The 15,576-nt window shown below is 47.7% G+C and overlaps 1 protein-coding gene across 4 annotated transcripts in view; it reads left to right on the top strand.

The window, feature by feature from the left end:
- The window catches only part of CDC45 (cell division cycle 45), a 33,636-nt gene that overhangs the window by 4,477 nt on the left and 13,583 nt on the right, over window positions 1-15,576 (top strand). For 3 of the 4 annotated variants that reach the window (XM_047828554.1, XM_047828553.1, XM_047828552.1), the window contains 8 exons: window positions 5,591-5,646; window positions 7,279-7,327; window positions 9,100-9,161; window positions 10,892-10,942; window positions 12,292-12,411; window positions 14,010-14,141; window positions 14,413-14,511; window positions 15,104-15,265. In XM_047828554.1, the coding sequence (XP_047684510.1) occupies window positions 5,591-5,646; window positions 7,279-7,327; window positions 9,100-9,161; window positions 10,892-10,942; window positions 12,292-12,411; window positions 14,010-14,141; window positions 14,413-14,511; window positions 15,104-15,265 (731 nt within the window). The remainder of the gene's footprint in view (window positions 1-5,590; window positions 5,647-7,278; window positions 7,328-9,099; window positions 9,162-10,891; window positions 10,943-12,291; window positions 12,412-14,009; window positions 14,142-14,412; window positions 14,512-15,103; window positions 15,266-15,576) is intronic. The other variant, XM_047828555.1, reaches the window with a different exon arrangement.

Genomic DNA, 15,576 nt, shown 5'->3' with positions numbered 1-15,576 from the left:
TCTCTCTACCCTTCCCCTGCTCATATGCTCGCTCATGCTCTCTCTCTCTCTCTCTCTCTCTCTCTCAAAGTAAATAAACATTAAAAAAAAAAAGGCAGCAATACAGAGAAACGATAAATAGCATAAACATCCTCTCCCTTCCCCACTCCCCTCCGGATTCTCTGCAGTCATCATGAAGGAACGACATGGATCTATGGCCCTCAGCCAGGCTCAGTCTCCAGTGGTGATTCCAGGGGAAGCATCTTGTGTGCAAAGATTAGAGTTGTTTGAGCCTCGTGAGTCTTGGGTCTGAGATGCTTACCCGATCTGGGGCCTGGCCAACAGAAGTGGCCTGCCCAACACTGGTGGCTTCTGCTACATGGAAAATTAAAGGTGGGAGGTGGTTGTTCCTCTAATAGGGCCATGTTTTATTCTAGTGTTCAGTGTTGTGGAAGAAGCTGATGCCCTCTGATTCCCAGTCTTGGGTGTCCATGCTGAAATTTGCCTCTGGAATGTTTCATCCTTGGCCTGACATTTCCCAATAAGGTGCTTTAGCAGAGCTCTTTTGAGCCATTTTGGGGACATTCAGTACACTCTGTCCATCTGAGGGGTGTGTCCTGGGAGTGTTTTCTCCTTACCTTCCCTGCCTTTGAGCCATCCTTTCTCTAGAGTTTTGGGTAGTCTGATCAGAGACCTCAGATACATTCTTAGATTCTCTTTCATCTTGTCTAGCTCTTTATCTGTTCCACTCTCTGGCCAACATCTGGTCTTTATCTTCTAATCTTTGATTTCTAACAGCTCTTTTTTTGTTATCTAAAGCTCCTTTTTGTTGTAGCATTCTTTTAACTATTAACGAACTGCTTTTCATCAGGCTCCAAATATCAGTATCTGGGGGATTTTCTTTGGAAACATTCACGTTCTGCAGATAAGAGTCTTAGAATTCTCCATCCTGACTAATATATTTCAGCACCTACTCTGTGCCAGGTGTCAGTAAGGCCCTGGTGTCTCTGGGAGAGAACAAATTCCTGTCTTCACAAAGCTTCTTTTCCAGTGGGGGAGGCATCAGGAATGAGCACAGGTCAAGGATGGTTTCAGGTGGAGAGCTGTGTCATATCAGGAAAAATAAAGCAAGGTAAGGGGCTGGACAGGGAATGGGCTGCTTTTATGAAGGTGGCTATGGACACTTGACCTGAATGAGGAAGGAAAGAACCAAGAATATCCCTAGAAGGTACATCCAGTGCAGTGTCCCCAGACACGAGGGCTCTGAGGGAAGAACAGGCAGGCTAGAACTGACGGGAGGGTTTGTCAGTAAAGAGAATGTCGTTGGTCTTGATGAGATGTCAGAACATGTCAGAGCCTCCATTGACATGTTTAATGCATCTATTTAGAATCTGAGTTTGTGAATGCTTTCTATGATATTCACATGCATAATTATGCATGTGTAACATGCATAATTTCCCACCGACTTTTTATTTTAAAAAAATTTTTGATGTATACAACAGTTGAAAGGATGGTACAATGAATGCCCGTATACCTTTCATATAGATTCAGCAATTTTGCACATTTGTCACATTTTGCCACATTTGCCTTCTTTTATATATATATATATATATATATGTATATATATGTATATTTTTTTCTTTTGCTTAATCATTTGAGAATAAGTTGCAGGGGGACCTAAGTTGCTTGGTCATTTAAACATCTGACTTTTGATTTCAGCTCAAGTCATGATCTTGCAGGTTGTTGGTTCAAGCCCTCATTGGGCTCTGTGCTGACAGTGTGGAGTCTGCTTGGAATTCTGTCTCTTTCCTTCTCTCTCTGTCCGCCACCGCCCCCAGGCACATGCATTCTCTCTCTCAAAATAAATAAGCTTTATCTACTTTTTAAAGTGTTTATTTATTTATTTTGAGAGAGAGAGAGAGAGCGAGCATGCATGTATGCGAGCAGGGGAGGGGCAGAAAAAGAGGGAGAAAGAGAATCCAAAGCAGGCTGCACACTGTCAGCAAAGAACCCAATGGGGGGCTCGATCCCACAAACTGTGAGATCATGACCTTAGCTGAAATCAAGAGTTGGATGTTTAACTGACTGAGCCACCCAGATGCCCCTAAATAAATAGACTTTAAAACGCATCTTCAGGGCACCTGGGTGGCTCAGTCGGTTAAGCATCTGACTTCCGGTCAGGTCATGAACTCGCGGTTTGTTAGTTCGAGCCCCGCATCTGGCTCTGTGCTGACAGCTTGGAGCCTGCTTCGGATTCTGTCTCCCTCTCTCTCTCTGCCCCTCCCCTGCTCATGCTCTGTCTCTCAAAAATAAATAAATGTTAAAAAACAAAAACAAAAAAATGCATCTTCTAAGATCATTCTCCTCTATAAATGCAATACCATTATTGTATGTAAGCAATTAACGGTGTCCTCTAATATTCAACCCATATTCAAATTTCACTTGTTCCCCAGAATAGATTTTGCAGCTGCTTTTGTTTCTGAAGTGTCATCCAACCAGGGCTGGCACATTTGCGTTTAGCTATTTCTCTTTTTTTTTTTTTTTTTTTTTTTAAATAAAGTGATATCTACACCCAACATGGGGCTGGAACTTATGACCCTGAGATCAAGAGTCACACGCTTCTCTGACTGAGCCAGCCAGACACCCCTCTTAATTGTCTTTTCACCTAGACCAGGACCCCACTCTTTTTGTTTTTTCTTTTTTTTTTTTTTCTGTTTTGTTTTGAATGACATTGGAGGCCAATCCAGTTGTCTAGTATTTATCACTTGTTTGTGGAATACTTTTACTTGCTCCTCTATCCTTGTGTTTTCTGTAATCCAAGTTTAGGGCTACATATTTGATTTTGGTAAGTTAGCCCTCTGAGACTACCTCAACGGTAATTAAATCTTCATGATTTGTAAATATACGTGGATTCAAGATATATTCTCAGAAATATTTTTTTTTTAATTTTTTTTTTTTTAACGTTTATTTATTTATTTTTGAGACAGAGAGAGACAGAGCATGAATGGGGTAGGGTCAGCGAGAGGGAGACACAGAATCTGAAACAGGCTCCGGGCTCTGAGCTGTCAGCACAGGGGCCCGATGCGGGGCTCGAACTCACGGACCACGAGATCGTGACCTGAGCCGAAGTCGGCGCTCAACCGACTGAGCCACCCAGGCGCCCCAGAAATATTTTTATTAATAAGAGTGTACACTCAAAGAGATTTAGAGACAACAGGCTATAAATATGGAAACGTTACCTTCCTTTACTTCCCTTACTCTTCTCTGTTTATGTGAGTTTATTATTTATATTCTCTGTGTACATTTAGATCCACCTCATACAATGGTATAAATTTTGCTTCAACAATCAAACATGATTCTATTCTAAAACTCAAGAGGATAAGGAAAGCCTATTGTATTTACCCATTCTTCCTTCCATCCTGATGTTCCAAGGTTTTTTCTTTTGTCATTTTCTATTTACAGAAATTCCTTTAACTTTTTTTAGAGGCACTCTGCTGGCAGTAAATTCTCTTAGTATTCCTTTTCCTGAGAATTTCTTGACTTTTCCCTTCATTCCTGAAAGATATTTTCACAGGGTATGGGATTTGGGGTTAACAGCTATTTTTGGTCAGTGCTTGAAAATGTTATGCTACTTCTGGCCCCTGTGGTTTCTAGTGAGAAATCTGCTGGCATTCATACTGTTTTATCCTGTACATAAGATGTCATTTTTCTCTTGCTTTTTTTGAGATTTAAAAAAAAAATGGGGGCTCTAATATTCAGAAGTTTAATTACGATGTGTCTTGGTGTGGATTTCTTTGGGTTTAACCTATTGGGATTCAGTCAGCTTCTTGAATCTGTAGGTTTATATCTCTTGCCAGATTTTGAGCTATATTTCTTTGTTTTCAGGCATTATTTATTCCAGGGTGTTTTCACCCTTTTTTTTCCCTCTCCTTCCAGGACACCAATGACAGGAAAGTTAGGTCTTTTGTTGTAGGTTCACATGTTACTGTTTGTTTGTTTGTTTGTTTGTTTGTTTGTTTGTTTGTTGTTTTTCCAGTCCATTTACCCCTCTATTAATCAGACTGGATATTTTCTATCATCGTATCTGCTGGTTCTTTCCTCTGTTCCTCCATTTTGCTCTTGAGCTCCTCTACTGAGTTTCTATTTCAGTTATTGTAATTTTCAGTTTTAAATTTCATTTTGGTTCTTCTTCATTTTTCTACTTATTTACTAAAGCTTCCTATTTTTTTCTTTTGTTTCAGCTGTGTTTTTAATTACTCATTGAAGCATTTTTGTGATGGCTGCTTTAAAAATTTTTGTCAGATAATTCTCACATCTTTGTCATCTTTGCATTAACATTTATGGATTTCCTGTTTTGGTGTTCAATTTGAGATTTTCCTGGCTCTTGGTGTGATGAGTGCTTTTCAAATGAAACCTGGACATTTTTATATTATGTTTTGAGACTCTGGATCTTAATTAAGCCTTCTGTGTTACCTGCTTTCTCTGGCATCATTCTGGCAAAAGAGCAGGTGAGCAGCATGTCTCTTTATAGCCAGGTGGAGATAGAAGTAAAGATTCTCCACTTAACCTCCATTAGCCACCAAGAGGAGTGGCTCCTTGTTACCACTGGGCAAGAAAGGTCTAGGCTCACTACTTGGCCTCCTCTGATACCACCCCAGTGAGCATGTTGGGAGATGTTACAAGTGAAAGGTGGAAGTGTTACAGGTGGGAGGTATTCACCAGCGTGGGAGTCTAGGCTTCTACTTCGTCTTTGCCAAGTGGATAGGGGTGGGGCCACAGTTTTTGGTCGTGGTGGCTGGATTAGACCAATTATTGTCTAAAAGTTTTTTGTCTTTCAAGGCTGCTCTTCAGGATCCTTTGGCTTTTGTTGAGAATTTTTTTTCTCTGTGCCTGTTGGGGTTTCCAGGTTGCTGGCTTCTTCAGCTCCAAGTCTAGGATCTCTAAGCAAAACAAAACAAAACAAAATAAAACAAAACAAAAAAAAAACCCAGTGGCTGGAAGGATATTGGTAACATTAGTGCTTAGTGATCTGGCGGGGAAGCCAGTATGAAGTAGCTATGCACTTCTGGATCACACAGTGATGGGGATGATGGAAGGCTGGAGTGGACAGACAGAGCACATGGACAGAGTGTAGCCTGAGCAGGCACTGGGGAAGCATCTGCTTCTGTCCACCATATGGTGTCTGTAGTGCCAGTGGGCTAGAGAGGTCTCAATCATCCCCCACTTCAGTTCTTCTCTTCTCTAGGACCAGGCTGAGCTCAGGACATGGGAATGAATGACCCATGTTTTCCCTCAGGGGTCCATGCCCAGTGGCTTCTGCCTGATCGGAACCTTCTCGGGCTACAGGGGTACATTCCTGGCTTATTTGCTCAACTTTTTTTTTAATGCTTATTTTGAAGGAGAGAGAGATAGCACATGAGCAGGGGAGGGGCCGAGAGAGGGGGACACAGAATCCGAAGCAGTCTCCAGACTCTGACTACAGAGCCTGATGTGGAGCTCGAACTCACAAGTTCTAAGAACATGACCTGAGCTAGAGTCAGATGCTTAACCAACTGAGCCACCCAGCCTCCCCTATTTGCTCAACCTTTTGTTCTCTTTGTCCCTACATCAGGAGATAGTGGCACAAACCATGAAGAGGAGGCAGCGAAGAGAGTGGGAGGCTCGGAGGTGAGTGTGTACTTCAAGCAGCACCCTGTGCCATGGAGTCTGCAATCCCTCTGGGATACCTATGTTTTTCATGGCGACTGGATACTTTCTTTCTTTTTTTTTTTTTTTTTTTTTTTTTTTTTTTTTTTTTTTTCATTTGAGGACAATACATTTAGAGAGAGAGAAAGAGATTGAGAGTGCATGCGACCAGGGGAGGGGCAGAGAGAGGGAGAATTCCAAGCAGGCTCTGCGCTGTCATTGCAGAGCCTGGCGCAGGGCTCAATCTCATGAATCGTGAGATTATGACCTGAGCCAAAATCAAGAGTTGGATGCTTAACCAACTGAGCCACCCAGGCACCCCCAATTCAGTTAGTTTAGAGTCTCTGGGTTGGTGGCTCCAGGAGTGAGCATGTGTTCCCTGTATCGGAGAAGAGCTCTGGATCCCCTCTGTGTCATGCTGTGGTCTTACAAGTGGCAGGACTGGGCCCAGAGGTCTTCTGCTTTCTGTTAGGGATAACAGCCCCTTGTCTTTTATTTTTGTTGTTTTTCCAGATATAGTTTTATTTGTAAGTTCTTCCTAAATGAGATAGATGCTAATTGTATAAAAGTTTTCATAGAAAATGTGAATGAGAAGAAAACTGAATTATCTATAATTCCTCTTCATATTGCAAATTAAAAAATTGAAGTGCTCCAGGGGCACCTGGGTGGCTCAGTCGGTAAGCGTCTGACTTCAGCTCAGGTCACGATCTCACTGTTCATTTGTTCCAGCCCCACTTTAGGCTCTGTGCTGACAGCTCAGAGTCTGGAACCTGCTTCGAATTCTGTGCCTCCCTCTGTCTCTGCCCTTCCTCCACTCATGCGCTGATTCTCTGTCTCTTAAAAGTAAATAAATATTTTTAAAAAATTGAAGCACTCTAAAATAAAAAAATGGTAAGATTATTGTAGCTTGAGGTGACCGTGCCACAGTGCCGTTGAGTTGAGTATTCGTTACTTGATCCAGTCCCTGAAAGTCTCTGCTGTTCCAGCTGAGGGCGTTGTACTTGGCTACTCCCTCATGAAAGGACAATGAAAATATATTTCGGGAAGTGCAATGAAAAGGAAAGTGAATATAATCCATATTCAATGATTGGAAGAGATTCTGGTTTTGAATCAATCTTCCTGGGGTATCCATACTTGTGTATTTTTTATGTGATCATAACACGCACCTAATTTTGCATTGTTTTTACTTAATCTAACCATTTTTGATAGTTCCAACACTTTTATGACTTGCATTATACTTATATGGCCAATCTCCTTTTCAAACTGGAGGTTACTTCTGGTATTTTGCCATGACAAATAAGGCTGCAATGAACAATTGTGTTTGTGCACATAGTGTTGTCTTGCTTGTTCCTTTGAATTGTTGTCTTAGGATAAAAGTGGGATTCTAAGATTATTCTATGCCATTTTACTTCTTTCATTGCCACAAGCCTTTTATGTCAATATTGCTCCCTTTCCTGCATTGCACATGTGCACTCTGAAACAGTCCATAAGCGAATACAAAGAGTACTGTGACTTAATGTGTTTCTTTGATTACTGTCAAGTTTTAGCATTTTCCAAATGTTTGTGTTCCTTGTACTGCTTCCTGTTGAAGAACTGCATTTTATGTCATTACAGAAGAGACATCCTCTTTGACTATGAACAGTATGAATATCATGGGACGTCGGTATGTACGAATAGGTGTACTTCACCATAAAGTTCTGACTCAAGGGTCAGTGACCTAAAACATGAGGAGAAATGAGCATATGTTTTAGAACCACAAAAGCCTGGGGTGCCTGAGTAGCTCAGGTGGTTAGATGTCCAACTTCGGTCCAGATCATGATCTCACGGTCCATGAGTTTGAGCCCCGCGTTGGGCTCTCTGCTGACAGCTCAGAACCTGGAGCCTGTTTCAGATTCTGTGTCTCACTCGCTCTCTGCCCCTCCCCCGTTCATGCTTTCTCTCTGTCTCAAAAATAAATGTTAAAAAAAAAAAAAATTTTAGAACCATAAAAGCCTGATTTGAATCTGAGCCTCACAACTTCTGCTGTGTGACCTAGGGCATGTGGGGCAGCCTCTCTGAGACTTAAACTTTTGCTCCTCCATAAAAGGAAGAGAACAGCCCTCATTTCAAAGGCAGTTGTTAGGATGATCCTGCACACCCAATAGGTGCCCAAAGGACAACAGCTATTATTTTTGTTCACCATCAAAAATACAGGACAAGTCTGTTTATAATTACCGAGGCCCATCACTGCATGTGTTATGGAACAGAATTTCACATGGAAAACCTACTGTGTTGACTGTGGCAGGGATTTTTTTGCTTTGTTTTGTTTAATTAAAAAAAAAAATTTTTTTTTAAGTTTGTTTACTTACTTTGAGAGAAAGCATGCACAAGCAGGGGAGGGGCAGAGAGAAGGAGAGAGAATCCTCAGCAGACTCTGCATCATCAGTGCAGACCTTGATGCGGGGCTTGAACTCATGAACTGTGAGATTTTGACCTGAGCTGAGATCAAGAGTCGGACGCTTAACCAACTGTGCCACCCAGGTGCCCCTGACTCTGGTACTGTTGAGCAGAGCTCAAGGCTGTAAGGATCCCTAGAAAATTAGTTTCCAGTAAAATATGTGTTCGGTGTTAGCATTTGGCCCTGGGGCCTTGAACTCTGAGTGCCATATTTCCAGTATCCCTTTTAGTATCAAGGTCTCATTGTCCTTTGAAAGATCATCTTTTTCCCTCTCTGCTCTGCCCCAGCACATGGAAAATTCCAAGCAGTGGGAGGTGGGTGGGGCAGCAGACGCCCAGCTCCCTCCAGATTTGTGAATCATTCCCTTGGAAATCCTCTCTGGTGGGCAGCCCAGCATCGCACAGCCAATGGGACTTTAGAATCTTCTGGTCAGACACTGATACCCCTTGTTGTCTCCTACCAAAACCCAGACTATGCTCACAGGGAGTTAGTTGCTTCTGTCTGCAGACAGCCCTGTTAGAAAGATCTTCCTCACAGAGGTCCTGAAGCACCCTTCCTCTTTAACGACCAGGTGATGAGAACCAAGGCCCTGCTTCATCCAGCCTTCCTGAGAGTGTGTGTAAGCCTGCCAGCCAGCCAGGAGGAGTGTGTGGACAAAGGTCCCTAACCTCCTGGCTTCATTGCCTCCCCAGGTATCACTGAGGGACCCAGTGAGATGTGTAGAGGCACTAGCACAGTGCTGTACTCAGGTGTTCTCCCTTGCATGATGAAGTATGTACATAGAAATGACTAGTTAACAGAGGAGACCATGCAGATGACTTGAGTTCCTCTGTCTTCCTCCCTTGGTTTGGCCTGGAATCCACCAATGCTTCCTTCCCTAGTTGGGAAAACCTTCAATCTGCAGGGGCTTGGCTGGGATCCTGGACAACCCAGCCCTGGTGCACACCCTGCCTAGGAGCACAGCTGCCTTGGACCTCAGGCTTCTTTCTTTCTTTCAGTCAGCCATGGTGATGTTTGACCTGGCGTGGATGATGTCAAAGGATTTGAACGACATGCTGTGGTATGTAGACCCCAGTCAAGACCAGTGCTGTGTGGGGCTTTCTTCTCCAAGTAGCCTTGTCCTTCCACAGTGAGAACAGGGTCTGGAAGAAGACATCACTGTGTGGTCCCCACCAGGAACATTGGACACAACCCCTTTCTGGGAATAGGCATAGCCCTGGTTGTCTTCCTTTGAGGCTTTTGTCTGCATACAAACTCCTAGGGGAAATGTAGGGAGCATTGTTGGGTGCAGAGGGTCAGGGGGTGGGGCCCGAGTGCAACTCTAACCTTCCCATCCTACCACTCAGCCTTGCTGCCTCGTAAATTCAGGTGACAGTAGGAGTGGGAGATTTGACTATGGCAGCCTTTGTCAGGCAGCTTTGCTTCCCTGGCGTGCTGTGAAATCTGGTACAGGAATAACCCTTAGCCCACCTCTGAGTTTGCTGCACTGGCTGCAAGCAGGAGCACCCAGCACATTGGGGTGCTGTACACAGGTTGGTTTAAAAACTAAACCCAGAGTCTGAGGGAAAAAAATACAGGTCCGGCCTGCTCCACCCCCTCGGTCCTCTGCTCTAGTTCTGGTTTTCTCCTCTACGAGATGAGGAGGGGATATTCTTTCCAGGCCTGAGCCCATGGTGGGGATTGTAATGGTCTTTGCTGAATCAGGGTTTTATGACAGCCGGGGGCTGGGGCAGGACCAAAGCCCTGGTTACACCTACACCCCAGGGTGCTCTGTCATCACCCTGAGCAGATGCCTACCTGCCATCCTCAGGTTCAGCTCTTTTAGCCTCACCTGCACCCCCTGCTGTGTGCTTGGGGGCACCCTTGATGGCCCACTCACAACAAGTACCTCCAGTTTAGCATTGATGTCAGAATATGCCCCCTTGAAATGCCTCCAGAAAACTCCAGATATAGCACAAGAACAAATACAAAATAATCTGATACAAAATATATGCATGGGAAGGTTGGAAGGAGGAAAGGGTGGGCTTGGGAAGACGCCCCATGGTGGCATGTTTTGAAGAAGACCTTCTGAGAAGGGACTCACTGCACTGACAGATATGGTGGGGTGCTCGAAGGCCCTGCCCCCACATGAACCTTCCAGGGCCTCTCCATCTCACTTCTCCCAGCATCTTTGACTATTCTTGGCTCTGGTCCCAGAGGGGGTTATTGAAGGACGCTGCCTGGGGACTGACAGAGGATAATACCTGAGGTCCTGGTTCCTTCTGCCATGGGCTGGCCATGGTCCTTGGGGAGGTCAGGCCAGCTTGGGCCTCCATCATCTCATCCACAAAAGATGAGCTTAGAGACAGGACCTTGGAAGGCTCTTGTGAGGCCTAAATTCTGTGACTCTATGTCCTGCCATTTCATACCAGGACAACAGACATGGACTTGATGAGGGTCTGTTGTGCTGCAAGCCATATTGCAGAGGGGCAGGTGACATGAGGGGCTTGGGGGTGGAGTGACACACCAGGACCCACCAGCAACTGAGCACCGAGTCTGCCGCAGCTCTGCTCCAGAAAGATGAGGGTGGAGAGTGTTGGGGTCAGCCAGCTCCCAGAGACCACGTCAGGCCTGCCATCCTTGCCCTGGGAGCGCTCCCTCCTGTGCACCAAAAACTCCCACTGCTGTGCTGCTATGTTGCGAGCCCTGAGTTGGCTCCATAACCTTCTATCCTGCAGAGAAGAGACTGTCGGGCGGTGGGCCTGGGCCAGGCCATGCTCCTGTGAGCTTTGTTGCACTCTTCTCTTCCAGGTGGGCCATTGTTGGACTAACGGACCAGTGGGTGCAAGACAAGATCACCCAGTAAGGATGCACTCACTCAGGCTGTCAGAGGTTGGCCTGTGCTGTGGCCATGTGCATGGCCTGGCTGCAGCCCAGTTTTGCAGTGGGAAGATGGGTGGCAGAGCCCTGATGAGGAGGGGGCTGGCCTTAGGCTTGGATCCTTGTCACCGAGGAAGGGCTTAGAACTAGGCCTTGTGTGTATGCTTCATCCACCTTCGGGGAGCCCAGCAGGTGGAGCCAGAGGTGAGAGGAGGAGCTCAGTATCCTGGCTCTCCATGTGGTCCTTGCAAGGTAGACATGGGGGCTGGGAGGAGGAGGTGAGGACCCCAGGAGTCCTACCAGGGAGGGTGGATGTGATCTCAAAGGCAAGGGGAAGGCTGGCAAGGACTGCCAGGAGGGCTGGCATGGAGCCAAATTCTCTTTTGCCCCTTGGTGAGCGGGCTTTAGTGCTCCCCATCACTCCTGATGGAGAGCTGAAGGGCTGCCCCAGAATAGAAATACCTGGGAAGCAGGGGGTGCCGGCACCCCCTCTCATCCGCATTCTGGTGGCCATCAGGTGAGGACTCTAAGAGAATTGACAGGGACCCCTACCCTAACCCTGTCCAAGAACACTCCTTGTGCAGTTTACAGAGGCCCCAGCACCCCCATTCCCTGCCTCTCCACCCCACTCTGCCCACCTGAGTCATATGGTGTAGCCTAGGGACCAGGAGGGTTCTGAGTCTCACAGGCATGGATACCTTGCTGGGCCTTGTTCCCCCTTCTCTCTTAAAGATGGCATGCGTTGTGTGCAGCGCCAGGCACTGTCCCTGGCCTATGGCAGCCCCTCACATGAGGCTCCACTGTCACTGTCCTGCTCAGTGGCCATCTGCAGGTGGACCTGGACTGGGGTCTGCCCTCTCCTGCTGTGCTTGAGAGGATCCACACCCTTTGCTGTGGACTACTGTCACTATGTAGTCCGTCCACTTGACTGTGACTGCTGGACAGGGCTCTGGCCTCCCGCAGTGCCTGCCTTCAGGAAGCCTCAAATAAGTAAGGGCAGGACAGCTGCCACACAGAGGAGAGTGCAAGGGGGCAGGGGCTGCGGCCAAAACCCACCCCTCCCAGCTCTGTCTACTCACATGCCCCCTTGGGCCTGGATCCTCGTCGTGGAGGAAGGGCTTAGAACCTAGCTGCCAAGGCCCTGGTGCCACAGCCACATTTGGCTTTGCAGAGGTGGTGGACCCTCATCCTGATAGGAACAGCCTGTATGGTGGGCTAGCCCCTTAGCCTGTGAGGGGGGTCCCCCGAGGGAAGGAGGGAAGCCACGTGGCCTGGCTGCATGTGAGGGAGGAAGGCATCCACCCAGGCGGCTGGCAGTGCTTTCATTCCAGGATGAAGTACGTAACGGACGTTGGCATCCTGCAGCGCCATGTGTCTCGGCACAACCACCGGAATGAGGATGAGGAGAACTCCCTCTCTGTGGACTGTACACGGATCTCCTTCGAGTACGAGTATCCTTGTTGTTCAGGCCGGCCAAGCACAGGCAGCACCCCTGCCCTCAGTTTTGCTCAGCCACACACCACTTTATCACCTCTGCAAGTCCAGCCCACATCACCCTGGGAGTGTTGTGGTTGTGGCTGTGAAGTCACAGGCCTGGATTGTACTGCTGTGTCTACTGTGTACCCAGGCAGGCAGTGGATGAAACAAAAGGCTTTGAGAAAGGGGCCCTGGTGTGCTCTCCAGGCTGGGCAAAGCACCAGGTACTGGGGAGCGGACTCTGTCCTGGCTCTTCTGTATGGCTTTGGCTCCTAAATGCCAGTGCTGTGTTCAGAAGCATCATCTATTTATTTACGGCTCATTGTAGGCCTGGTGTGTTGCAGGGCCTATCTGTGCAGTGCGGGCAGTTTAATGATGAGTGCAGACTCTTGCCAAGCCCGTCAGGAAGCAGTAAGCCAGCATGTGATTACAGAGCACAAATGTTCCATAAGAAGGTGGGGCATTGATGGAGTAACCAGGGGGTTGTTGGGTGGCAATACTCAGGAAAGGCCTTTGGGGGGGGCCACATCTCAGGCTGAGACTCAGACACACGGGGTGGGAGGGAGGACAGCCTGGGCCAAGACCGTGGCTGTGCAAAGGCCCTGAGGAAGGGACTGGAGAGGTGAGTGGAGTCTGAAGGTCAGAGATCCCAGGGCAGTGGGAGGTTGAGGAGGTTGTTGAGTTCAATTCTTTATGCTTAAAAGGTCCCTGGACTGCTGGTTGCAGGGAGACAGACTGGCAGCCATAGGTATAAGGCAGGGCTGGGGCCTGCTGCTTCAGTGGTAGGTAGTGATGGCAGGAATGATGCTGTCCTATGCCTGCTGGGATGGATGGGGACCAATAAACGTGGATATGGATAGGTGAGTAGAAGGTCATGTCTAGGAAGAGGTGTTAAATGTGAGGCATCTGAGCTCCCAGGATTGGAGAGCCCACCACGGCCTGACACAGGATGTCCAGGGATCAGGTCCCAGCCATCAGGCTGGGCAGCACTGAGGACAGAGCCCACCATGTGGTCAGAGCCAAGCCTCAAGGGGAGATGTGTTGGCAGAAATGGTGTCAGGGCACCAGCATGACACTGGGAGGCAGGCAGAACCAGCCTGACATCCTGCTTAGACCCTTGGGACGGGGAAGAAGGGGCACACAATGGGGTGGGGACAGGATCACCCTCACACACAGCCATGCTCACAGCCCCACTGGCAGTAAACAGTGTGTTTAAGAAGAGGGGGCTTTGTTCAGGGGGCGTCCAGCAGAGAGGCGGGTGTGGGAGAGGGCCAAGCTAGGTGTAGCATGCAGGGAGCAGATGTGATGACAGCATGGACTGCCCTGTGTAGCCATGAGGACTGTCTCTGTCACCACAGTACCTAGACTCTCAGAACCCCTGCGCCTCAGTTTCCCCGTCTGTCCAACAGTGATAATGGTGTGCAGACACCCCCTTATAAGCTCTCCATACGGGTCAAATGAAGCTAAGGAGGTGTAACTGGTTGTGCAGGCAGGCTCTCTGGGGATGGGTAGGGCCGTGCACTGCCCAAGCCACGGGTCACTGCCCAGCCACTGCCTCCTTGACTGGGCCCAGCCTCCGCCTGGCACTCTACCAGCACTGGTCCCTCCATGACAGCCTATGCAACACATGCTACACTGCAGCCAGGTTCAAGCTCTGGTCTGTGCATGGGCAGAAGCGTCTCCAGGAGTTCCTTGCAGATGTGGGGTGAGTGACCGCCTTGGCCCAGAGGCCCCCCCCCACTCCTCCCACCAGGGGAAAGGTCCCTTCCCTTGGTTGTGACCAACATTCAGAAGCTGCCTATTTCTACCTGAAGTGTCTCACTTGGAGACCCCAGAATTTGCCCAAAGGCCTACATATGAAGACCCCTCTCATGAGCACTGGGACTCCTTGTAGGGTGCTCTCAGTCCCACTGGTGCTTGGTGACCTCCATCTGAAGCCAGGTTACTCATGTGACTGGTGCTTGTCATCTTTCTAGCCTCCCCTTGAAACAGGTGAAGCAGAAGTTCCAGTCCATGGACGTCTCCTTGAAGGAGAATTTGCGGGAGATGATTGAAGAGTCTGCAAATAAATTTGGGTAAACACATGTTTTTCGGCATTAAGCTTTGTTCAGGCTTCAGCTTTAACCTAAAATAATGCAAAAACAAGAATACACAAGCAAATATGACCTGTCTAATCTTTCCCAAAGTTTTGAGTTCTCTTTGGTTTAAAAGTAGGTCCAGGTCTAGAGAAGTCCGGGTCCTTACATCCTGGGGCTGAGGTGTAGACCTCTAGGTCAATCTGGTCTATCCCTGACTGGACACAGGAAATAGCTGTGGGAAGGGCCCCCTGAGGCCAGGTTCAGGTGCGCTCTGCCTAGAGGGTCCTGTGGCTGCTTCTAGCATCCTGGGACATGGGAGGGGCTGCACACACATCTCTGCTCTTTTCCCCCAACCAATAGGACAGCTTTGGACAAGGCACTCAGTGCCCCAGGTTACAGGGCTATTATGTCAGGTCTTCTCCCCCCCTCCATTCTTGGACCACAGTGGTCTTGCCTTGTGCATTAGCAGGGGCCAGGGAGAGACAGCCATACATCTGCTGGCCCGGCCTGGCAGTGAGAGCACCCACAACTTGAGAGCATTCCCACATGCACACAGGGATATCAGCCATGTTGCTTGCTCCCATTGCAGGATGAAGGACATGCGCATGCAGACTTTCAGCATTCACTTCGGGTTCAAGCATAAGTTCCTGGCCAGTGACGTGGTCTTTGCCACCATGTCACTGATGGAGAGTCCCGAGAAGGACGGCTCAGGGACAGATAACTTCATCCAGGCTTTGGACAGTCTCTCCAGGTAGTGGGCCACTATCCCTCATCCTAATACTCTTCAAGGAGGCAAGTCACAGGAACCCCAGGGGCATGGGGGTGACTGTGTCCTGCAGAAAGTAATTGCAGTCCACCAGGGGAGCATGTGACACATTTCCTGTCCATCTTCCTCTCAAACCCTTTCCTTCTCCTTTCTTTTTGATTTTTAATCATCGTTTCTTACCTCCTTGACCTCTTCAGTCATTATTTGTGGTGTTTATTCATTCTTGTGAGTTTTTTTCTAGTTTAATCTTCATTTATCAATTATTTGCCTCTTATTTCTAATTTTTTTATTTCATT

The sequence above is a fragment of the Prionailurus viverrinus genome, chromosome D3, assembly GCF_022837055.1.
Source record: "Prionailurus viverrinus isolate Anna chromosome D3, UM_Priviv_1.0, whole genome shotgun sequence".
NCBI classification, from domain to species: Eukaryota; Metazoa; Chordata; class Mammalia; order Carnivora; family Felidae; genus Prionailurus; species Prionailurus viverrinus.
Note: the sequence above shows the minus strand (reverse complement) of the source record. Positions and strands in the feature narration are given on the sequence as shown.